Here is a 25,031-nt window from a genome sequence, read left to right as displayed (position 1 = left end):
TTCAAGTTTATGAATAAAGTTTATTGCTGATCAATGTATTCATTATGTATTATACTTCAATGCAATGTTGAAACTGGCATTTGAAGATAGATAAATAGTCTTCAAATAGTGTTTTTTGACAAAAAAGAAACAAAAAATGTTAAATATTTAAAAGCGTGTGAGCTATGACAATCATTTGCTGGAAATCAAGTCATGGTTAAAGGGAGAGAAATTAACAATGCTAGGCTACGACACAAATTAGCAAATTTTAGGAAAACGCATGACTTACAGTTACTGCAAAAAACTTGAACCGTTATTGCATTGTGTCCTGTTTCAAAAGAAGTTGTACAGATGGTTGCAAAATGTTTACATACGACAACAGGGTGCACATTTTTTTAACCCTTGTTAACTTATATGCAATTTAATAAAATTGCCTTATCCATTTCACAAATCAATGGAATAGTATCATTGGGCGTGGATATCTAGTGGTGTAGTAGATTTAAAATAGTCAAAATATAGACTTTTGCTCTTTAAATAATGAGTTAGTAATGTCTGAAAGTTAGACACCAATTACAGAGTTCCTGCTTGTTTTGACATCGAACATACTTTAGCTTTCTCGCACTGCTGAGCTGCCTGGAAGCTCACCACCTCAGGGTTCATTGGTCACAGTGTAAGGTGGAGAAATGGCACTAACTTCTCTGAATCTTTAGTGTCAAAACCCTTTTGAGATATTTTTAGAGGATGAATTATTGTTTGGGTTAACATTCATTACAGTGACTTAGTAATGTAAAATATAATGCCTTAAACACCTAACAGCTTCCCACTCTTGTGAGAACATGGTTTAGTGTGAGACTGCGCTTTCACTGTGGTCAGTAAATTACATGTGCGAACAACAGCAGCTGCCATTTTCTTGGTCACGTTAAAACAGAGCTTGTTCTACATTGCTGTTATTACTTGAGCTTCATTGGTCCTTCTTTTGGCTTGGTCAGTGCTTTATGCCTGCAGTATCAGACTCAGGAGGCATCTGCAGGCGAGGAATCCGCTTCACTGATTCCCTCCTCCAGAATCTCCCTGACTTGTTCAAGAGATTCCGCCTGCCGTATTAACTCCAGTTTTACCTAAGAGGAGAGAGAGCAGTGTCAAATATAACACTGATTTTAAGCTCCTTATAACTCTAGTGCAATGATTCCCAACCACGGCGCCACAAAGTTATCCAATTTCAGATTATTTCACATCACAAATATTTATTTATTATGAATATTGTAGCTTTGTTTATCGATGCCATCAATTCATAGTGACAGGCAAGGGAATTAACCTGTTTCCACCTGTTGATAATCATACCACAAAATAATAGCTTTGTGCTCTAGTAAACAGGCCCCCATTATGTAATAAATAAGTAAATTTGTGAGTAAATTGAGACAAGATCTTCATTATTTCAGTATAGAGTGGCATACTGACTTACGAGTGCCCCAACTTACAAGTTTTTGAAGTTACAAGCTGTTGCTTAGACATATTTTTTTGCTTTTATGTTGCGAACGAGCGTCAGACACTGAAGTGAAAAAATACTAGAGCAACAGTCACTGGTGCACTTTCAGCTGTTCATTGAACTGGACAAACAGTCTAACAAATACAAAATGAAAACACTAGCAAGGAGCATGGAGAAGACACCCTGTCAAATGGCCAACTGGAGCTGGAGTCAGAGCTCCTGATGTCACTCACTAGGCCACACCCTTGACATGCACATGTCAACACACGGATTCTATACTGTGTGTGTGACTTTCAGCTTAATTTATACTTTTTAATACCAGTTTATTTCTTCACATTTTCTTGTATTATTTTTTTTTATATTTATATCTACAATACTGTTCTTTTTTTTTTTTTTAAACAAATAATATTGTAGTTGTTTTGGAGAGGCAGAACAGATTAATGGTGTTTCAATTAATTTCAAATCGGGAAAATTTATTTGATATGCTAAAGTAAATTGAGCTAAAAGCTTTGTCACTGAACAAATTTAACTTGGCATAAGTCAAGGTACCACTTAGTGTGTGTGTGTGTGTGTGTGTGTGTATATATATATATATATATATAATAAATACTCTACAATCAGTGATATTTTTAATGTGTGTTGTGGTGGTGTGCTGTGAGATTTTTGAAGATCAAATTTGTGCCATGGCTCAATAAAGGTTGAGAAACACTGCTCAGACAGGCTTCCATCAGCACACTGTACTTCTTACTTGCAGTGACTGAGAAAGCTGGACAAAGTCTCTCTGGACAGTCTGGCTGGTGTCGACCTGAGAGCGCATGCTGATCACTTGGCTGCGCAGCTCCAGACACTGCTGATGTAAGGCCACCTGCCAGCCAGATTAAAATCAAGCTAAATCTCCCAAAGGTCATTCGTATATAGAACATTTCACAACCATGCTGTGGCTACCCACAACAATAATGGAGCAACAGGTAAAAATCTTTTACATACATACATCTCAATAAATTTGAATATGGTAAAAGTTCATTTATTTCAGTGCTCATACATTATGTAGATTCATTAAACACTTGGGAAAAATACTTTTTAGAGGGCAAATTCCAGCCTAATTTCTACATTAAAAATCATCATCATTGTTGTTTCTTGATTGTTTCGTAATATTGTAGTTTGTAGAGATGATGAATTTTAGGTTTGTTTGTTGCAAGCTTTAATAATCAAAATTATACATATATATTACAAAAAAATTTCACACTGAGTGTTTGGACTGCATCTCTATAATGAGTTTCACTTTTTAAATTGAACTACCTAACTAAATTAAGCTTTTGACAATATTCTATTTTATTAAGATGTCACATACTGTATACCACTGCTATCCAATCACTGAGGTTGGAGTTTGGAGTGTTTTACAAATGCAATGCATCATACTGAGAGCTGTTTCCAATAGTATCTAATATACTATATTGCCATATTTAGCTTCTCTCCAGATATTTTCAAATAGGAAATATTTGAAAAAATATTGAAAAAAAAATGCACATATTTCCTGTATGAATGCAGAATACAACCACGATAACAAAACAATGTTAAATACTTCTCTAAGCGTGTCAATCAAAATCAAGCATTATTGTCTTGGCAAACGAAGGTTTTGTATTGGATCTCTTCAAATTGTGTGGCTGTACGATGTGAGGTTTTTTTTCCCCAGGAATTCTACAAAGCACAAATGAAGTGGACTCACATTATCAGCATTGAGGACTTTGTTGTTGCCCTGAACATGAGAGAGTGCCACCCGCAGGGCCTCGAGTTCAGTGCTGCAGGCCAAGAGATCGGCCTGGAACTGGTCTTTTTGGGCCTGGATCCTTTCTGTCTCTGTTTTTAAACTGGAAAATTGTACTGTGGAACACAAGCACAAAAAACATGATATCACAGATTAATATATTTCCTATTTGAAAATATCTGGAGAGAAGTGGCCTGGTAATTTTGTGTCACCTATTCTTGAGTTTTAGGTAACTGCACAGCAGAGTCAAAGAAAAAAAGTCAACATATTTAAAATAAATACTATGTGTGCTTCATACACTCACCTTCTAGAATTTCTGAAGTAGTTCCACATGTGAGCAGATAAGAAAAAAGAAAGAATTCAAAATGTGTCAGTCAAGTAGAAAATACCAATTCTATTAAAAAAAAAAAAAAACTACAACCATCCTATTACAAACCGTTCTCCTCTGCCCGGATTTCAAGCTGGTCCCTCAGGTTGACAATTTCAATACGGAGGCGCTCCTCACAGTGCGCTGCTTGCTGGTTAGATAGAGAGCAACAGTAAACTCTCACACCAGTAGTGACACATTAGTGTCGTCATGTTGCTTATGATACATTTAAAGTGGGTACGGAAAGTTTTCAGACCCCCTTAAATTTCCCACTCTTTGTTATCTTGCAGCCATTTGTTAAAATCATTTAAGTTCATTTTTTTCCTCAATAATGTACACACAGCACCCCATATTGAAATGGAATATTGAAATCCTGAAATGGAAGACGTTTGGGACGATCAGAACCCTTCCTAGAGCTGGCCGTCCGGCCAAACGGAGCAATTGGGGGAGAATAGCCTTGGTGAGAGAGGTAAAGAAGTACCCAAAGAGGCTGAGGCTGAGCTCCAGAGATGCAGTCAGGAGATGGGAGAAATTTCTAGAAAGTCAACCATCACTGCAGCCATCCACCAGTCGGGGCTTTATGGCAGAGTGGCCTGACAGAAGCCTCTCCTCAGTGCAAGACACATGAAAGCCTGCATGGATTGTGCTAAAAAAACACCTGAAGGACTCCAAGATGGTGAGAAATAAGATTCTCTGGTCTGATGAGAACAAGATAGAAATTGTTGGCTCCAGGTGTGAAAAACAGACTCATGGCTGTATTAGCTCAAAGGGGTGTTTCCACTAAATACTGAGCAAAGGGTCTGAATACTTATGGCTGTGTGATATTTCAGTTTTGTTTTTTAATAAATCTGCAAAAATTTCAACAATTCAGTTTTTTTCCCCTCTCAATATAAGTGCTCTGTGTACATTAATGTAAAAAAAATAACTTAAATAATTTTAGCAAATGGCTGCAATATCAAAAAAGAATGAAATATTTAAGGGGGTCTGAATATTTTCCGTACCCACTGTAATTATCTACCTGCAAAATGAATGAACAACAGAGTTAATAACCTTACTCACCCAGGTATAAAAGGGCAATACTGTCACCTAGTGGAGTTTTATTATTAGCTATTGCTGTAATTAATAAAGCCTTGTGATATTCAATCATGTTTACTGCTCATATTTTACTGAGCAGCTAGATCCTTTCCTTGTAACAGTAAGCACCACTTCCGCTGCAATAATTCATTGTGAGAGAGATGCTAGTTTGCATCCTGATTACTCAAGATTTTCTTGCGTGACGTCACAGTGAATGAATCATGAAGCTTTGTTTCACTTTTGAGGCATATTTTTCCTGGACATTTTGGTCGTGCTCCAAACAATACCACTTCACTTATAGGGCATATAGCAACTTTGGATGTTTCACTGTACTTTATTTTGTTAAATTTCATTTGCTATCTCCCTTCATGCATTTATAACTGCTTTAGTAAATTGGGTGATTACATTTTAGAAAATGGTATCTGCACCACTTTTTTGTCAAAAGGAATACTCCACCTGCAGTGATTCTGCAAGTGATGAGGTGGAGCCTGTTCCCTCATCTTCAACCGTCTCTCCTTTCAGCCTGGACAGCTCACTGCACACCTTTCTCTGGGACACGGACAGCTCTGACTGGATTCACACACAAACATCACACACATGCACTTCTGAACATATACAACACGCAAACAAGCAGTGTAGGATTTGTGAAGAGTCAACATTCCGACTCTTAGTGAAAAATGGAGGATGAGCGATGCATGGCCCACATGAGTTCAAAAAAGTCATTCACCAATCGACTCTGGACTGCAGTTTGTGACTGGCTGAGAGATTTCTGTAATTCCTGAAGAAGGGCCTCTGAAGACTGGACCTGAGACTGTAGCACTGATACCTGAAACACAAACGCCATACCAGCATATGTAATTTCCACAGCAGCCCTAATGTGCACGTACAGCATGTCTTTCCGCTTGTGTTCTACCTGTTTGTGTGTGTGGTTGGTCTGTGTGTCCAGTTCTTTCTCTAGTTCCTCCTTCGCTTCCACAAGTCGACTCACCTCCCCTCTCAACTCTGACACCTGTCCAATACACAATATCGGATTTTAAACTTAAACAAAATGACACTGACTCCCATTTAAACAGTGTCACTTTGTTACACACATTTGATGAGTGGAAATACTACACTATTTAAGATAATACTTTGTGTGTGGGCTTTGCATGTTTTCCGTGTGCTTGTGCAGGTCCTACCCAAGGTGCTCTGGCTTCCACCCCCTTTCCAAAAGCATGCATGTTAGGATAACTGACTACTGTAAATTGCACATATAGACAAATGAACTGGTTCACCTACATAAAAGGAACATTGAGGTTCCTTTTAGGAACTTACTTCATCCTGGAACAGAAAAGATCCTTCTCCCAACATTGGTAGCATAAAACTGTCTAAAATGTGTTGGTGAAATCAAGAATTAAGATTTAGGGGTCTCATTGAATACCCAATTTATGGATTGTATTGTTTTGGAGCATAACAAATACTTTTGTCCATACAATGTACATAGCACATTCATATGTACTTGTTTTTAATCAAAGGGGACAGGAGAATATGAAACCCCACCTGAGCATTGATTGCATCCCAGTCACTATGGGTGACAAGCCGGTGGCCAGCTGGCGGCAGGTAGATGGCTTCCGGCACCAGAGTTCCTGTTGAGACCAGAGAGTCTGTGTCTTCCTGAGTGTGGAGCTTCCTAGGTAGAGAGGGTGTGTCTATGGTGAAGGAGGACAACGAGGCCGAGTCGCAGTTCCGCAGTGAAAAATATCCTTCGGTATTAATGGGTGGTGCAGCTCCCTCTGGTATAACTTCAGACTCTGTTGGTTGGCAGTTTAACCTGTCTGGTGATGTCTGGGAGTCATTGCTGGTCACTTCTGCATCCATTTTGCCCTTCTTTCCACTCCCCTATTGGATGAAGATGAATAAATAGTGGCATAAATTTCATAAAGTTGAAAATTATACAGTAAATAAATAATGACACGCTAACCTGATTCTGGCCACCACTAGCTCTCCTCCCCTCGAGTAGCACGGCTATCCTGCCCTCATACTGGGCTGCCGTCTCTGTGAAGACATCATGAAATAATGATAAAAACTTTGTCCACAATGGGCTGATCTCAGTGATAGTGCCTCTTTTATATCAAGGTCTTTCTATCTTTATTGCCGTTTTTGTTTCATGGGCTCACTGGGCTCCAAACTGCTATCAGATAAAGCATCCATCCATTTTCTATAGCACTTGTCCTCATTATGGTTTATGTATTGTATGTATTATTAAATGTATTACTTACATTTTGACTTTAGTTAAGTTCTATTTAACCTGGGGACATTTAAAAAGCAATGCTCAAACTTGTGTTGGGCTCACGTGATTAGAACAATGGTGACACTTATTAGGCTAAATCAAATGACTTAGGCACACAGTTGTTTCTCTGTCAAATAATCGGGGCGTGTAGCCACAACTAGTCACAAGTAAACATGCGCTGACCCCTGAGAGCCTCCTGAAGGGACTGGATCTCTTGATCACATTGTTTTTGCAGCTCTGCCAGTTCTTCCCGTTTGCTCAGTTCACAGATGGTCGCCACACCCTGCCAGTGTTCAACCTGAGCTTCATACTCTGCCAGTTGGGCCTGAAGGATGGCTTCTGTAAAATGACAAACAGGTGTTGATGTTTTGTAAGTGGTGATGTCAGTCAAGATGGGATCAAGGAAGATAGGCAAAACTGTTTCATGGGTGAAACAAACACAATTGATTAAAACATCTACCGAGCAGTGTAACCTAATGCATTCTAAGACAATCTTCAAATAAGGACTGAGTAAATGGGGAAATTAAACTGTGTGGCTGGCTCTCCGGAAGGGAGGATTATGCAGATAAACCAAGTGATTGAGAATGGATGGAAATGCACAAAAATCACCCATCCATCCATTTCTATGGGGCTTGAGCTGAAGGCTACCCTAGGTGACTAAGAACAATGTAGAGTCTTCAATGAACATAACATACTGTACATCTTTATACAATGTGGGTGGAAGCCGGAGTTCCCAGAGAAAACTTTAAAACCTAGCATGCTGCCCTACAAAAAAAAATATATATATTTTTTGTCAAATTTAGTATTTTTTTGAGATTTTAGTTGGAACACAAAAATACAAATCAACAATACTAATAACCATCAACAAGAATTTGTGTTTTTGTTCTGTTATAGCCTGGAGGAAACCCATGAAGACAAAGGGTGAACAAAGCTTTGGTTTTCTGCTGATCTATCAGCTTGACTGACTGTATTGTTTCAGTTTTGCACTGCTTGTTTGATTCTGTGGTCTGATGATTAAAAAGTTAAAACAATAATTGTCTCCTGCTTCATTCAGGCCAAGTTAATTACAATAATCAAATCTTTCCTACCCTTTGAAAATTTGTGATGCGGTTGCAGATGTACTTGAAATTAATTATGCATGTACAGTGGACCCCCGCTATTCGCCGGGGATTGGATAATTAGCGGTCATTATAAGTGCATTGAATTTTTTTATGATTTTTTTTTTTTTTTCAAACCCATAAAATTCTTGAACACACCAACAATAAGCATTTTCAGAGTTGGTTCCCCCGTCCCCGAAAAAAAAAGAAAAAAATATACATATACAAAATTTTGAAAAAAAATGTAAACATTTTGAAAACAAAATTCAAGAGGTGAATGCACTGGTTCTCAACTGAGTATGCAGGGGTCCACTGTATACGGCCTATAATCCACTGCTTTCTACTTGCTCAAAATTATGCTAGTTTGGACATCTCTGGCGGTTTTTTTTTTTTTTTTTTTCTATTAATGCATTTTAATCGTGGCATTTTATTCACTCTCCTGCTTCCTGTTCTCCCAGGACTGCTCTGCAATAACGTGTAATCTTTCATGCATTATTGCAATTTTATTAGATGGTCATTTAATACATAAACACATATACAGTTATACAGATATACACACATGTATTACATATACATATACACACATATATGCATACAGTCATACATAGGATTGTATGCAGTACTTTACTGTACTTTAATTAATACCATATACTTTTACTAGTAGCAGTAGTAGGAAATTACACACTTTTAGGGTACTGTGAGATTAAAACATATGGCATCATGTATCTTTAAAAAAAGATATACCAGATGGTCATATCAACAATGGACCGAGTAGAATTTGACAGGCTAACGAAGCTAACTGTTAGCCTTACGAAATATGACGTCATAATATCAAAGTGCATACGGTTACAAAGATAGTACTGTTGATATGTGACGTAAATATTTTTATTATAGGACTAATTTCCAGTTATGAAAATCTCTGAGAATATTAGCGACCAAACTCACACACCAGTGGGGAAAAGTCGAGTGAAAAGTGACATCACGAGCTAGTGATGCTAAATGCTAACTCTTGACAGCTTGCTGTTTCAACAGGTTTCACTCAGAGAAGTAACAAGTCGTTTGTACTTAAGACTACCCCACTTGTATGCGAGACATGTCACACAACCCATGTAGTTTTGGTTTTTATTTGTGTTTTACCTGTGTCTTCTCTCTTTGAGCTCATCCTTTTGTCAGACAACTCCATCAGAAGAAGAAGAAGAAAAAGAAGTGTCACAAACACAACCAACGGGACGATGAACTTGCGCAAGGCATTTTAACAAACACCAAGTATTTTGGTGTGGAAATGATCACGAGTACGTCAACTTCAGGAAACAACTTTCCCCGGTCTCAGCCTGCGGAAAACGCCTCAACCTCCTTCCTGTGTCCACCTAGCCCGCTCTCACTGGGTGGAACTTGCTGCTTGTGACAAAACACTAAACAGGACTTTGCAGGAGGGAGGATAAAATCAAAGAAGACTACCGCAGTATTAACAAAAACACATTTTACATTTGAGTATATTTTGAATTATTTGTAAATAAGTGCGATTGCGTATTTCCTGTCGTGTACGTTTTACACCAGCAATGTATTTCAAACATTTTGTACAATTTTAACGAATACAGTATATCATACAGAATAACGATTCTAAAGTGTTGTGTATAGTCTTTTTTATTTTTTATTTTTGTGTCCTGTTCGGCTGTTAGGTCAAGCAGAATGGAAAATCTGTATCCCTTTTACGGCTGTTAGGTCAAGCAGAATGGAAAATCTGTATCCCTTTTATGTCAGAACCGTTTTACTGTGTAACAGTGGAGTTTTTAAGCTTCTGCTGTGCTGTTATAATTGAGGTTTATTGAGAATCAGACTTGATCAGTCGAACAGAACAACGTTTCTAGAAGGGAGAGAGAAACAAAGACAAAAGACAAAGCACTAATTGTAAACAGGATGAGAAGTAAATCATTACATTATCTACAACAATGAAACATTAAATATGAGTGTTGTATGGGGCTGTAGTGCTACACCATGTGAGGGAAGGACAGGACGATATAGGACAGGACAAGGACAAGAAGCTTGCAGGACAAGGGTCGTGAACCCGACTGTACAACTGAAGTGTGGTGGCATTAAAAGTCTGTCAGGACGAGAGTATAAGTGAGGCAATACACAAGCGATTTGCATATTCATGTGTTATTTGTTGCAGTAAGTGCGTGACCCCACACCCAGTGAAAGAGTCCTAGGGGTGTGTGCCTGCAGATACATACAAGTAAATTGATACCATTTTACATGCACAAAGACTGAAGACGTGTCCTGTAATTGCTGTGGCCGCACCACGGCGGCTGAGGACCCCATCCAATCAATTGTGGGGCGGGATCAGGCCCAGAGGTCCACCCCAGAGCAGCCCGGCGGACGGGACACGCTCCACACAGAGGGACCAGGGCGGTCCACCGGCCCCACCGAGGCGCCCCGACAACTGGCCACCCAGCGGGGGCCGCGGGGACCCAATGCCACCCCCCCAGCCAACCACCCCACCCACCGCCCCGAGTGTGTGTTAAGTGAGTGATTAAGAGGCATGGCTCCCACAGGTCGGGCCCATTAGGCCAGACAACCACCGACGAAGAGGGCCATCCCACCCAGACCCACAGATGTGTAAGTTACCCATGCCATTGACGCTAACACAGCCCCATACCGTCACAGATGCTGGCTTTTGAACTTTGCGTCCATAACAGTCCGCATTGTTCTTTTCCTCTTTGGCCCGGAGGACACGACGTCCACAATGTCCAAAAACAATTTGAAATGTGGACTCGTGGGACCACAGAACACTTTTCCACTTTGCATCAGTCCATTTTAGATGAGCTCGGGCCCAGAGAAGCCAGCTGCGTTTCTGGGTGTTGTTGATAAATGGCTTTTGCTTTGCATAGTAGAGTTTCAAGTTGCACTTACGGATGTAGCGCCGAACTGTATTTACTGACATTGGTTTTCTTAAGTATTCCTGAGCCCATGTGGTGATATCCTTTACACATTGATGTCGGTTTTTGATGCAGTGCCGCCTGTGGGATTGAAGGTCACGGGCATTCAATGTTGGCATTTGGCCTTGCCGCTTACATGCAGTGATTTCTCCAGATTCTCTGAACCTTTTGATGATATTATGGACCGTAGATGATGAAATCCCTAAATTCCTTGCAATTGTACATTGAGGAACATTGTCCTTAAACTGTTCGACTATTTTCTCACGCACTTGTTCACAAAGAGGTGAACCTCACTCCATCTTTGCTTGTGAATGACTGAGCAATTCAGAGAAGCTCCTTTTATACCCAATCATGGCACCCACCTGTTCCCAATTAGCCTGTTCACCTGTGGAATGTTCCAAACAGGTGTTTGATGAGCATTCCGCAACTTTCTCAGTCTTTTTTGCCACCTGTCCCAGCTTTTGTGGAACGTGTTGCAGCCATAAAATTCTAATTGAATGATTATTTGCTAAAAACAATCAAGTTTATCAGTTTGAACATTAAATGTCTTGTCTTTGTAATGTATTCAATTAATTATAGGTTGAACATGATTTGGAAATCATTGTATTCTGTTTTTATTCATGTTTATTCAAAACAATATCCCAACTTCATTTGAATGGGGGTTGGAGAATATTGTGCAGAGGTGCAATATTGAAGACACCTGATGCCACACTCACATTAGCTACTTAACTCGAAACACCTGCAAAGGCCTTTAAATGGTCTCTCAGTTTAGTTCTGTAGGCTAGACAATCATGGAGAAGACTGCTGACCTGACAGTTGTCCAAAAGATGACCATTGACACCTTGCACAAGGAGGGCAAGACACAAAAGGTCAGTGCTAAAGAGGCTGGCTGTTCACAAAGCTCTATGTCCAAGCACATTAATAGAGAGGAGAAGGGAAGGAAAAGATGTGGTACAAGCAATAGGGATAACTGCACCCTGGAGAAGATTGTGAAACAAAACTCATTCAAAAATGTGGGGGAGATTCACAAAGAGTGGACTGGAGTCAGTGCTTCAAGAACCATTATGCACGGACGTATGCAAGACATGGGTTTCAGCTGTCGCATTCCTCATGTCGAGCCACTCTTGAACAACAGACAGCCTCAGAAGCGTCTCACCTGGGCTAAAGACAAAAAGGACTGGACTGCTACTGAGTGGTCCAAAGTTATGTTCTCTGATGAAAGTCAATTTTGCATGTCCTTTGGAAATCAAGGTCCCAGAGTCTGGAGGAAGAGAGGAGAGGCACATAATCCACATTGCTTGAGGTCAAGTGTAAAGTTTCCACCATCAGTGATGGTTTGGGGTGCCATTATATGTGCTGGTGTTGGTCCAGTGTTTCCTTCGGTCCAAGATCAACGCAGCCATCTAACAGGAAGTTTAAGAGCACTTTGTGCTTCCTGCTGCTGACCAATGGAGATGCAGATTTCATTTTCCAACAGGCCTTGGCACCTGCACACAGTGCCAAAGCTACCAGTACCTGCTTTAAGGACATCGGGATCCCTGTTCTTGATTGACCAGCAAATTCGCCTGACCTCAACCCCATAGAAAGTCTATGGGATATTGTGAAGTGGAGAATGCAATACACCAGACCCTATAATACAGAAGAGCTGAAGGCCACTATCAGAGCAACCTGGGCTCTTATAACACCTGAACAGTGCCACAGACTGATCGACTCCAGGCCATGCCGCATTGCTGCAGTAATTCGGGCAAAAGGAGCCCCAACTAAGTATTGAGTGCTGTACAGTACATGCTCATACTTTAATTGGCCAACATTTCTAGAATTTTTTATTTTTTTGTGTCAGTCTTAATATTCAAATTTTGTGATTGTTATAATCATCAAAATTAAAAGCAGCATTTGAAATATATCAGTATTTGTGTAATGAATATAATAAACAAGTTTCACTTTTTGAATGGAATTACTGAAATCAACTTTTTCATATTCTAATTATATGACCAGCACCGTACAGTAGAAACTCACTTTCCAATTTGCCATAAAAACATCTGACCAATTTCCAATGGAAATTACATAAGCTAGAATCTGTGGCTATATTTTCTATCCTTTGGGACTTTTGAGCCAGTTCATTTTGACAACAGAGAAGTGTAAACAGTCATAACAGCGAGAAAAGACAAAGTTCTGAATAGTAATTCTGAAGACAAAGGAAAAGCTTTGTAAATTGAAAACTTTATTTCTTTAAGTTTAGATTGGGAAATGTGAAAAGATCAAAACCACGATGTTGAACTGAGAAATAGGTTATTTGCTTAGTCTGCATATTTTTTGACATTCTATATGTAAAGTGAAATTCATAATGTCTCCTGCCATTCTTAATTCTGGAAATCCAAGACAAAATACTGTATAAAAAGCTGGTATGTGGTTTAAAAAATAAAAATAACAAAACCAGTGCCACATATAGTTATTAAACAATGTTCAATTTCTCAGATAAAGAAATATTGTAAATACTTAGCAAAAGTTAGAGTGGTATTAGTCTGAAATCATGATTGAGTGGAGCAGAAGCAAAGAACAAATATGAAACATCCATATATAGTGAAAAATAAGTAATAGTGCCTGTTTAATGAGGCCTGATTCTTCTAAGGTAATTTTTCAGAGATAATATTGTCTAAAAAGGTCTATGGAGTAGATTTCTGCAGCTGTAGTTCAAATGGAAAGCATCAAAAGCTATTGGTGTGTCATGCTGGCAGTGTTTGTTTTTTGTTGTTTTGGTCCATGTTGTGTCCATTTTAGGCTCTAGTTCATGTCATGATCACTGACACTCTGCCGCAGATACTCTTCATACAGCTTTTTCTGTAAGTATAACATGTTTGACAAACATACATTTTGGTGTTTATTCCAGTATTATTAAAAGCAATCTAATCTATACACATGAACTACCTTTTTGGTCTTTGCCACTTCCTGAACAAAGTCCAACTTTTCCTGCAGTTGTCTTTTCTGCTTGCCTGACAGAGTTGGTTGAGTCCTGCAAAGAGTAAACACCAAGAACTCCAAAATGTAAACATGGAGCAAAAACCTCAGCGAGTGAACCTAATTTATAGTCTTCACTGCCACCCTGAAAACATTGAGACCTACATTTGCTGGCCACTAAATTACTGTAGTACCCAATTATTCTCAACCACTGTTCCTTAAACTCATCAGGTGTTCTGCGAATAATTATCCAATATCACTTAAATGGTCTGAAATTTTATTATTTACTACAACAATGTTTTTGTCCTTTTATTTATGACAGCGACATACAGTATAGTGACAAGACAAACAATGAAATGCTTTCACTAGATGACAGAAAGGACAATTAATCTTTTACAACCACAATAATATTAAATATATTGTTACACCCCTCCTTGAGCCGTCACCTTATCGTGGTGGAGGGGATTGTGTGTCCCAATGATCTTAGGAGATAAGTAACGTGGGTCCCCCTTCCCATGTGCTCACCACCAGTGGGAGGGGCCATAAGGGTCGGGTGCAGTGTGAGCTGGGCGGTGGCCAAAGGCGGGGACCTTGGCAATGCGATCCCCGGCTACAGAAACTGGCTCTAGTGACGTGGAATGTCACCTCTCTGGCAGGGAAGGAGGCCGAGCTGGTGTGTGAGGTTGAGAAGTTCTGACTAGATATAGTCGGGCTCGCTTCCACACACGGCTTGGGCTCTGGTATCAGTCCTCTTGAGAGGGGTTGGACTCTTTTCCACTCTGGAGTTGCTCATGGTGAGAGGCGCCGAGCAGGTGTGGGTATAGACTCTGCCCCTGTACATTGGGATTCACCCTGGTGGACGAGAGGGTAGCCTCCCTCCGCCTTTGGGTGGGGGGACGGATCCTGACTGTTGTTTGTGCCTATGCACCAAACAGCAGAGTACCCACCGTTTTTGAAGTCCTTGGAGGGGGTGCTGGAGAGCACTCCCGCTGGGGACTCCATTGTTCTGCTGGGGGACTTCAATGCTCACGTGGGCAATGACAATGAGACCTGGAAGGGCGTGATTGGGAGGAACAGCCCCCCCCGATCAGAACCCGAGTGGTGTTCTGTTATTGGACTTCTGTGCTCATCACAGATTGTCCATAACAAACACCATATTCAAGCATAAGGGTGTCAACACGTGCACTTGGCACCTTAGGTTGCCGTTCGATGATGGACTTTGTGCTTGTGTCATCGAACTTGTGGCCACCAACACGCCTTCCCATGAGGAAGCAGAGTCTGGGGTCTCTGAGGTGGGCTCTCCTATCTCTGGGATTGAGGTCACCGAGGTGGTTTAAAAGCTCCTCGGTGGCAAGGCCCCAGGAGTGGAGCTTTGGATGTTGTAGGGCTGTCCTGGTTGACACGCTTCTGCAACATCGCGTGGACATCGGGGACAGTGCCTCTGGATTAGCAGACTGGGGTGGTAGTCCCCCATTTTAAGAAGGGGGGGCCAGAGGGTGTGTTCCAACTACAGGGGGATCACACTCCTCAGCCTCACTGGTAAGGTCTATTCAGGGGTGCTGGAAAGGAGGGTCCGTCGGGAAGTCGAATCTTAGATTCAGGAGCAGTAGTGTGGTTTTCGTCCTGGCCGTGGAACAGTGGACCAGCTCTTCACCCTCGGCAGGGTCCTCGAGGGTGCATGGGAGTTCACACAACCAGTCTACATGTGTTTTGTGGACTTGGGGAAGGTGTTCGACTGTATCCCTCGGGGAGTCCTGTGGGGGGTGCTTCGGGAGTATGTTGTTCGGGCTGTTCGGTCCCTGTTTCCGGTGAGGGTTGGACTGCGCCAAGGCTGCCCTTTGTCACCAATTCTGTTCATAACTTTTATGGACAGAATTTCTAGGCGCAGCCGAGACGTAGAGGGGGTCTGGTTTGGTGGCCTCAGTATTGCATCCCTGCTTTTTGCAGATAATGTGGTTCTGTTGGGTTCATCAAGCAGTGATCTCAAACTCTAACTGGAGCGGTTCACAGCCCAGTGTGAAGCGGCTGGGATGAGAATCAGCACCTCCAAATCTGAGACCATGGTCCTCAGTCGGAAAAGGGTGGCGTGCCCTCTCCAGGTCGGGGATGAGATCCTTCCAAGTGGAGGAGTTCAAATATCCTGGGGTCTTGTTCATGAGTGAGGGAAGAAGAGAACGGGATATTGACAGGCGAATCGGTGCAGCGTCTGCAGTAATGCGGTCTTTGTATCGGTCGTTGTGGTGAAGAAAGAGCTTAGCCGAAAGGCAAACCTCTCTATTTACCGGTCGATCTACATTCCTACCATCACCTATGGTCACGAGCTGTGGGTCGTGACCGAAAGAACAAGATCCCGGATACAAGCGGTCGAAATGAGTTTCCCCTGCAGGGTGTCTGGGCTCTCCCTTAGAGATAGGGTGAGAAGCTCGGTCGTCTGAGAGGAGCTCAGAGTAGAGCTGCTGCTCCTCCGCATTGAGAGGAGCCAGATGAGGTGGCTCTGGCATCTGTTTAGGATGCCTCCAGGATGCCTCCCTGGTGAGGTGTTCAGGGCATGTCCCACCAGGAGGAGACCCCGGGGACACCCAAGACAAGCTGGGGAGACTACGTCTCTCGGGTTGCCTGGGAACGCCTTGGGACCCCCTCGGAAGAGCTGGAGGAAGAGGGTGGGGAGAGGGAAGTCTAGGCTTCCCTGCTAAAGCTACTGCCCCCGCAACCTGACCTCAGATAAGCGATAGAAAATGGATGGATGAATGGATGGACGGAATAGTTGTTTAAATGGCCAGTAAGGGCCGTATCAGTGCTTGGACACAGAGTAGCTTCAGCAAAAATGGGCGGATATGTCACGCACATCTCAGAATTATTTTTTACCGCATACAAAGAGAGCAGTTGGTTTTAATAAGACGTGTTAACTAAATTATCATCCATGGATTGATGGATGGATATTGTTACAGTACACTAATATATCTTTGACAGAAAATAAAACTTTCTTTTTTTTTCTGTGTAATGGCATTAGCGTTACTGCATCTCCAGTACAAAGCGAGTGTGGTTTAATGTTAACTTAGTGATATTATGCATTCTTAACATTATGATTGGAATCGAGATATAATTGTGGTACCTGAAGGAAAATCGTGCAAAGATGAGCACCAGGAAGGAGGCAAGGAACATCCCAACACAACCGTAAAGCTTCTGCTCTCCAGACATCGATTCAAATATCCGTACTACAGGAACCTGGGGTTACAAAAGAGATAGTGGTGACTGCTTCAAAACAGACAGCTCAATAAACAAAACAAACAAAAAAAAACAAGAAAAACAGGAGTATTGAGAACACGAACCAGATAAAGGGAGAGTAATTCAATGCCTTGGCGGCCCAAACCCATCTCCAGGACCTCCTTGGACAAAGTGCCCAGCAGCAGTATGGCCAAAACAATCATGGGGATGCTGAAGCCCAGTAGTGTCAGAAAGCAACTCTTGCAGCGAGCCCGTCGGTTCTGAATACTGATCTGCCTGTGAGATGGAAGGTCATTTTCTTCGGCCAAAATAAAAATAAGAGTTTACATATAGTATAAGATTGTTTACAGGCGATAAAACACTATTGGTGCATATTATTAAATACTTCTCAATTTACAAAAGGAGATTTTATTGTTATGGCTGGTACCTGTCGTTGGTCATTTTATCAATGATGGCTTCACTAATGACCTCACAATCCTTCTCCAGAGAGTTGAGTGTATTCTGGACTGTCTGATTGATGGTCCTCTCAATGGTGCGACACACATCTTCAATCTGGTTGACACAGCGGCTCGGCTACAAACAAAAGCAACAACCCATCCGGCACTTCAAATTTGTTGGGTGCACATCACATGGCTAAAAGGTGCACAGTCATCTAACTGTACCTTGTTTGGATTAGGAACGTAGATGGTGGGCATGTCAAAACCACATTTGTTGAGTCCTGGTCGTTTGCAGAGCTCTTGGACAATCTGCATCATCACTCTCTAGAAGAATAAAGACGAAAGAAACAGTGAGACAGAACCCAATGATGCCATTTCTTTTTTTTTTTTGTTCCTTTTTCTTCAAAAATATATATCAAGAATACCTGTTAGCATTTCTTTCATGTATTCAGGACCTAAACCATTTAGTGATTTATAGACCAGTAGCATAACCTTAAAATCTATTCTAAAGCTGACTGGGAGCCAGTGTAAAGACTTTAGAACTGAGTAATATGCTCTGGCCTCTTTGTTCTGGTCAGAGCCCGAGCGGGAGCATTCTGAATGAGCTGCAGCTGTTTAATGCTCTTTTGGGGGAGTCCAGTCAGAAGACCATTACAATAGTCAAGCCTACTTGAGAGAAGCATGGATGAGCTTCTCCTGGTCTGCTTGGCACATGCAAGCATTCACTCTGGATATGTTCTTCAGATGGTAGAAGGCAGTTTTAGTAATTTATTTTATATGGCTGTTGAAAGTCAGGTCTGTTGAAAGTCAGGCCAGGAATAAGTAAAATTTACCAGATATACAAAAATTAAGTTACGTGCTTGGTCACGGAATAAAGAAAACTCGCAAGTCAAGGTACCACTGTATCAGAAAGGAGCGGCTTTCCTCTATGAACACACTTGCACGGCTATGCCGCTTTTTGTTGCTGAAAAAGGAGCTAGAAGGATGGCGTCTGTACAGTCCGTTGTAGTGTCTTTTTTATTTTTTTTTTATTTTGTATTCCTATGTCAATTTATAGCAATCTTTTGAATTATACATAACTATTTGAACTTGTATACATTTTTTTATATAGCTGTTTGGACTGGTGTTTTACCTGTCTGTATTAGAGGTAAATTTTGCTCTCTCTGCCTGAAGAAAGCAGACTGGGTCACTTTGCTTTGTCAGAACTTATCCAAGTGCTGGTAGCCTCCTTGGCTGACAGGTGTGAATTCCCACATTTAGACAGCTAGCCAATTAAAAAGCTTACCAATACAAACAGTTGGGATTTTAAGAAAAACAATTCCTGCGCGTCGACACAGAGTGCCACACATACTGTAGGCATAGGACCTTAATAAAAAAAAATTTAAAATGCGGGTGCGAAGGCCAGCCAGCACAATACCCAACACTCAGCCAATTCCAGGTGCAGATGGAGTCGCCATGATAAATCAGGTCATTTGGGTCTTTGCCAAATATGGATAAAACTGATACAAAACTGGGTCAAACAGGAGTAGCTGTCAGAGGGACCTTTTGCGGACACTCGTACGACAAAACCTAGGTTTTTTTTTTTTTTTTTTTTTTTTAAATAAAATTTACAATTTTATACTAAGTCCATGTTAGAGAGTCACTCTGTGGAGGTCTAAATAGCCAAAATACTGGACCTTTAAGCTTTAGTCTTAATTAAGGTCTTGGATGCAGAAGACAGGACCCTGATCTAACCTGGCATGCCTGGGGTCTGAGCTAGACTGACGAGCGTTTCTCACATCACCATCAATGTACCGATATTTCTATTCAGCTGAATAAAAGGGAGGAGACAGGCCCATTTGGTTTGCACCTACCTGCCTGTCAGACTCTCCCCCAGCTTCATCAGCCTTACTGAGATAGAAACGTAGCCGATCCCCATGTTTGTCATTCAGGGCCTCCACAATATTGAGGGTACGCTTGCACAGAGCCTGACCCATTGGGTCAAAGAAGACCAGTATCAGGTCACAGACATCACCTGAGTGGGACAGAGGGAAGTCCATTACTGTACCAGACTACACAGTAAAGAAAAAAGGATATGTTAAGTGTTGTCCTCATAAGTGATAATGAGTAAATGATGAACTAGACTGTATTCCTTAAAAATAATGGGTCTTGGCCCACCTAGCCATAGGACAACTTCATCCACATCAAAGGGATACTTCATATCACCATCCACCAACCCAGGTGAATCCACAAAAGTCACCAGGCTGAAACGTTTCTGCCGTGATGTGCAAATCTCTGTGCTCAAATACGCCGATACACCTAAAAAAACAGACATAGGGGGAATAAAGATAAAAACTCGGATACAAATGTCTTATTTTGATCGTGTACATAAAATACGCAAACGAATGAATAGAAGAGCTGTTAAAAATGTGTTACCTGTTTATCCACAAAAAAGGGGCAAAATATTAGAAACAATTCACTTTGATACAATACAGCTCTCCCCCCCAAAACATCCTAGAACTGCAATAATACATATTTGTTAGTGTGTCATACAGCACTTGGCTCTTTAAATTACAGTTTGTAGATGTACCCGTTATCCAGCAAGAGCACACGACAATGGTTTATTTCGAAAATTCAATTTGACATGCTAACTCTACTGTGAGAGTGCGACTGTTCTGAGAGGCAGACCATGCTCCCTTTCTTTGAATTTATGAACAATACCAACTGGAGTTATATCCACGGTACATGAATGGTGAATGAGGTCATTCAAATCTCTCGCCCCGACCTGCCACTCTGTCTCCCCAGTCAGAGCGGCCAGAGTATGCTGCGCCACTCCCAGAGTGTGACGCACTGAATAACACCACATTCCAACAACGCAGAACGCACTTGGAGTGCATTACTGAACACAGCCAATATCATTTTATAGCACTTGCACTTAAAGAGCACAGTGTTGCACAGAACTCTTTTAAATTATGTACCAAGCATTCCTGTTTATTTACAACCCCAATTCCAATGAAGTTGGGATGTTGCGTGAAACATAGATAAAAACAGAATACAATGATTTGCAAATCATGTTCAACCTATATTTAATTGAATACACTACAAAGACAAGATATTTTATGTTCAAACTGATAACTTTATTGTTTTTAGCAAATAATCATTAACTTTGAATTTTATGGCTGTAACACGTTCCAAAAAAGCTGGGACAGGTGGCAAAAGACTGAGAAATTAGAGGAATGCTCATCAAACACCTGTTTGGAACATCCCACAGGTGAACAGGCTAATTGGGAACAGGTGGGTGCCATGATTGGATATAAAAGGAGTTTCCCTGAATTGCTCAGTCATTCACAAGCAAAGATGGGGCGAGGTTCACCTCTTTGTGAACAAGTGCGTGAGAAAATAGTCGAGCAGTTTAAGGACAATGCTCCTCAACGTACAATTGCAAGGCATTTATGGATTTCATCATCTACAGTCCATAATATCATCAAAAAGTTCAGAGAATCTGGAGAAATCACTGCATGTAAGCAGCAAGGCCGAAAACCAACATTGAATGCCCGTGACCTTCGATCCCTCAGGCGGCACTGCATAAAAAACAACATCAATTTGTAAAGGATATCATCACATGGGCTCAGGAACACTTCAGAAAACCAATGTCAGTAAATACAGTTCGGCGCTACATCCATAAGTGCAACTTGAAACTCTATTATACAAAGCAAAAGCCATTTATCAGCAACACCCACAAACGCAGCCGGCTTCTCTGGGCCCGAGCTCATCAAAGATGGACTGATGCAAAGTGGAAAAGTGTTCCGTGGTCTGACGAGTCCACATTTCAAATTGAAATGAATCTCTAGAACATGAGGAGACTTTCTTGGAAAGCTCACCTTGGAACTCTTGCAGAGGCTTGAAGTGGGGATATAGATGAAGGGTAGCATTTCCCTAAAAGAACAGAGATGAGTCATTGTCTACGTACAGTAAGTATTGTTTAAACATAATTATTTATAGAAGTTACTCAGGCTAACACTGTGACCCATGGTTGGAATTGGGTTTGCTTAATTTGGGGGTTTATATTTAAATATTAAAAGACAGTCTTACTGTGAGGGATTCTCTCTTGCGCCCGCTCGTCACAAAACTGAATCCCTGGGTCTCAATAGCGACACCAGTACGCTGGATGTGCTCTTCAACATACCTGAATGCCATAAAAAACTAAACTGTCACCAATCTAATTAGAAAAAGACTTAAATGACTAAGTGTTACAGATGCAAATTTAGTTTAAAAGATCAGGACAAAAAATACAATAAAATACCAGTTGATGAAGGAGCTTTTCCCAGCAGAGTGGTTGCCCATCAGCATCACAGTGATCTTCTTCCTGGGGGGCAGCAACTTTACACCCACAGATTCAGCCACTGCAATCAAGCCTGAAGACACCCATGAACATGTTAAGAGTTATGAAATACAGTGAGTGAACCCCCACGTATTCGCAGTTTGGCATACAAATATTTACATATTTATCATTATTTGCTGTAAATCTTTTGTAGTTTTTGTGCTCAGGCCAAAGCAATAAAATTATTACTTTGGTGCCATCTGGTGTCAAGATTGGTGCTGTTGTTAGGTTTAATCCATTGACAGAGTTTTTTCATCTGCATTTGAAATGTCCCGTTTTCTTGGCACACTTGGTGGTCCTTTAATGCACTGTCAAATATCAAAGTATGCTTCTGCTTCTCTCCTGTTTGCTCCATTACAATTTGCCTGAATTCCTTATCATTTCTTATTGGGTGTCAATGCCAAAAGGTGAGTTTAATGTCTTAATATCGTTTGTGTAAAGTGTGTATATTTTTTTTTCCCCACGTGTAATGTTACGCCAGTTTGTGCTAGCGTGTTACTTAGGCTAGTATGCTATGCTAGCTAATATGTCATGTTAAGGTGGTTTCTTTGAGTAGAATAATTTAACTATGATTACGGTCTTTTACAGTATGTAACATAATTCATGATCGTGTACACACTGGATGCATTGAGTTGATGCTTTATGGTCCTCTCTATTTTAAGTACTTTGCTGCCATCTTTTGGCATTAATACACATTTGCAAATTCCTCTTAGGGATGGCTTCTCATATTTGTGGATTTTCGCTATTTGCGGCAGGGCTTGGTCCCTATCCCCCATAAACAACGGGGCAAGCTGAATTCCTCACTCTTGATTTGCACATCCTAATAGACTACTGTTTCCACTAAATAGTTGGCAGTAGCAATTACCAGAAGACAGGAGACAGTGCTGGATGTGGCAGAGTTGAAGATGCTGAGATTCTCTTTGGGAGTGATAAGAACAGACAGGTTACAGCCAAAAGGGAAAGACGCCAATATCGGCCCACACAGAAACCTGTTCAAGATTACATTGGTGTTTTCCCTTTTGATTTCATTAGCGGTGTTTCTCCAAGTGTGGTATGGGTACCACAGGTGGTGCAGATATCACTCTAGTACTGGTACCTGAAAGCATCACTGTTCAGTTATATTTAACTTTCAAGTTCAATATGTTTGCATTTAATCTTTGTTCTAAGTATTTATTTAGGTAGAGTTTTATTTACATTTTATCTGCAATATATTTGAATTGAATCATTACTTTAACGTTATTTCCCCCTATGGCTAAGAGCAGTATTAATTTTCAAACTGTGCATAATGTTACAGTGGCTTACAATAAAATTAAATGTAATTTTTAGGAATAAAATCAGTCTTGTTTTATTTTATGAACACTAAACTACTGAATTTTCATGACTGTAAGTTACTTGAAGAACTACCAGTGAGTACCTTCTAGGTGGTACTTGGTGTAAAAACTGAGCAATACTGCAAAAATAGTATTTGCTTATTTGGGATTTTTGTGTCTCTTGAATGTACAGGGAGCGTGGCCCTGTGTCATTAAGATGCAAGTAAGCTCACTGAATAAATAAAACGGAATAGTTGAGAATCAGCACATCCAAATCTGAGACCATGGTCCTCAGTCGGAAAAGGGTGGCGTGCCCTCTCCAGGTCGGGGATGAGATCCTGCCCCAAGTGGAGGAGTATCTTCGGGTCATGTTCACGGGTGAGGGAAGAATGGAACGGGAGATCAACAGGTGGATCGGTGCAGCGTCTGCAGTGATGCGGACTTTGTATCGGTCCGTTGTGATAAAGAAGGAGCTAAGCCGAAAGGCGAAGCTCTGAATTTATCGATCGATCTACGTTCCTACCCTCACCTATGGTCACGAGCTGTGGGTCGTATCAGTGCTTGGACACAGAGTAGCTTCAGCAAAAATGGGCAGATATGTCACGCACATCTCAGAATTATTTTTTACCGCATACAAAGAGAGCAGATAGTTTTAATAAGACGTGTTAACTAAATTATCATCCATTGTTTGATGGCAAACCAGAAATTCTTGCGACGGCTATGTTTAAGGAAAGCTAGGACAAAGTAGCCCACCCAGAAGATCAATTTAAAATGAAGTAACATACGAATTAGCAAACATTTGCTTTGGCCCTAACACGAGAAATGATGACAACGATCCCCAAAGTGTGGCTTACTTACACTAGCTAGCTAGCTAACAGTTTGCCCCCGGCATTCGGGAACAGCCAACCGGCTTGCTAGCATGTCCACCGGCTAACTTTTCCCTCAACTGGATGCTCAGCCAACTCACCACTGTCGGGTTCCGTATACAGTTGATGGCAATCCCGCAAAATGCGCTCGTCGCAGGATACACCACCAGATATTGAATCCGCATTTGCTGCGCTTCTGCTTTTGCTTTTGCTTTTTCCAGACATTGTGCCTTACAAATACAAACGGTTAAGAAGTATTTTAATAAACCATCTGTAGCCGAAGCTTCCACTTGCAATGAGCGCAGGCTCCTTGTCTCGTTTGAATCGCCCCGGTACGCTGAAACAACAACGCAGGAAAGCGACGTCAGTAGGCCACGTCGTCAATTGAGCGGCTTTTTCGCAATGGCTTGTTGGTAATGTAGTACATTTGCGCGTGGATGTAGTCAGTGAACTGTCCAATCGTAATCATTTCAATATAGGGTTACTGTTTGATTAAATAAAGTCAATTAAAATAATTAAACTATTATATTATATTTAAAAGATGGAATCGTAAATTAAATTGTACATTAATTTAAACCCAAAATGTTTGTATTAACACAAATTGAATATATTGACAACACGTTATCAAATACCAATAGATACACTGAGAAAAATTTAACAGTTGAAAGATAATACTGTACAGTTAGTATATCTGTCATTCTTAGCAGTGAATATACAAGATGTGTCTGAAAGATTCCAGGACTGTTGTTACAAAAGATATATTTCAAACCCAAACAACAAATCCAAGTTTTCCCCTTCAATGCGGGCCAGACAATCAACCAGCACGTCTACAGAAAGATCCTGCACCGTTTGCTTCAGTGCAAGAGAAGAGACGAGAGTTGTGGCAGGACAACTCATGGCTGCTT

The 25,031-nt window shown here is 41.0% G+C and overlaps 2 protein-coding genes across 5 annotated transcripts; both read right to left on the bottom strand.

The window, feature by feature from the left end:
- On the bottom strand, positions 1 to 9,439 carry rabep2 (rabaptin, RAB GTPase binding effector protein 2). 3 transcript variants are annotated; one of them, XM_061748917.1, is made up of 13 exons: positions 9,175 to 9,439; positions 7,124 to 7,279; positions 6,632 to 6,705; positions 6,482 to 6,549; positions 6,211 to 6,340; positions 5,585 to 5,680; positions 5,399 to 5,497; positions 5,128 to 5,241; positions 3,667 to 3,748; positions 3,535 to 3,546; positions 3,192 to 3,346; positions 2,214 to 2,330; positions 1 to 1,097 (listed from the first exon to the last, which is right to left on the bottom strand). In XM_061748917.1, the coding sequence occupies exons 1-13, from the start codon at positions 9,218 to 9,220 to the stop codon at positions 993 to 995; spliced, it is 1,254 nt and encodes a 417-aa protein (XP_061604901.1). In that variant the 5' UTR covers positions 9,221 to 9,439; the 3' UTR covers positions 1 to 992. The 3 variants fall into 3 exon arrangements, with proteins under 3 accessions (XP_061604901.1, XP_061604899.1, XP_061604900.1); XM_061748915.1 differs by having other exon boundaries at positions 6,211 to 6,549; positions 9,175 to 9,438; XM_061748916.1 differs by lacking the exon at positions 2,214 to 2,330 and having other exon boundaries at positions 6,211 to 6,549.
- A 3,735-nt stretch (positions 9,440 to 13,174) lies between these two features.
- On the bottom strand, positions 13,175 to 24,519 carry si:ch211-11k18.4 (sarcalumenin). Of its 2 annotated transcripts, none has more exons than XM_061749440.1 (12): positions 24,228 to 24,519; positions 21,873 to 21,984; positions 21,662 to 21,755; positions 21,451 to 21,505; positions 19,748 to 19,888; positions 19,444 to 19,604; positions 17,816 to 17,914; positions 17,581 to 17,726; positions 17,258 to 17,429; positions 17,041 to 17,153; positions 13,899 to 13,983; positions 13,175 to 13,811 (listed from the first exon to the last, which is right to left on the bottom strand). In XM_061749440.1, the coding sequence occupies exons 1-12, from the start codon at positions 24,349 to 24,351 to the stop codon at positions 13,755 to 13,757; spliced, it is 1,359 nt and encodes a 452-aa protein (XP_061605424.1). In that variant the 5' UTR covers positions 24,352 to 24,519; the 3' UTR covers positions 13,175 to 13,754. The 2 variants fall into 2 exon arrangements, with proteins under 2 accessions (XP_061605424.1, XP_061605425.1); XM_061749441.1 differs by having other exon boundaries at positions 24,119 to 24,238.
- Positions 24,520 to 25,031: the final 512 nt, after the last annotated feature.

This window comes from Phyllopteryx taeniolatus, chromosome 16, assembly GCF_024500385.1.
Source record: "Phyllopteryx taeniolatus isolate TA_2022b chromosome 16, UOR_Ptae_1.2, whole genome shotgun sequence".
Lineage (NCBI taxonomy): Eukaryota > Metazoa > Chordata > Actinopteri > Syngnathiformes > Syngnathidae > Phyllopteryx > Phyllopteryx taeniolatus.
The sequence above is the reverse complement of the archived record's forward strand: the minus strand, read 5'-3'. Positions and strand labels throughout refer to the sequence as shown.

What these genes read in the sequence shown, in the direction of transcription:
- rabep2 (XM_061748915.1), bottom strand. Translation starts at nt 9,220, where the DNA reads ATGGAGTTGTCTGACAAAAGGATGAGCTCAAAGAGAGAAGACACAG. An exon ending in CCAACCACACACACAAACAG is followed by an intron (nt 5,498 to 5,584) that starts GTAGAACACAAG and finishes TTTGTGTTTCAG; the next exon opens with GTATCAGTGCTACAGTCTCA. An exon ending in AGCTTTCTCAGTCACTGCAA is followed by an intron (nt 1,098 to 2,213) that starts GTAAGAAGTACA and finishes CTCTCCTCTTAG; the next exon opens with GTAAAACTGGAGTTAATACG.
- si:ch211-11k18.4 (XM_061749440.1), bottom strand. Translation starts at nt 24,351, where the DNA reads ATGTCTGGAAAAAGCAAAAGCAAAAGCAGAAGCGCAGCAAATGCGGAT. An exon ending in GCAAGAGAGAATCCCTCACA is followed by an intron (nt 21,506 to 21,661) that starts GTAAGACTGTCT and finishes CTGTTCTTTTAG; the next exon opens with GGAAATGCTACCCTTCATCT. An exon ending in AAGTGGCAAAGACCAAAAAG is followed by an intron (nt 13,812 to 13,898) that starts GTAGTTCATGTG and finishes TTATACTTACAG; the next exon opens with AAAAAGCTGTATGAAGAGTA.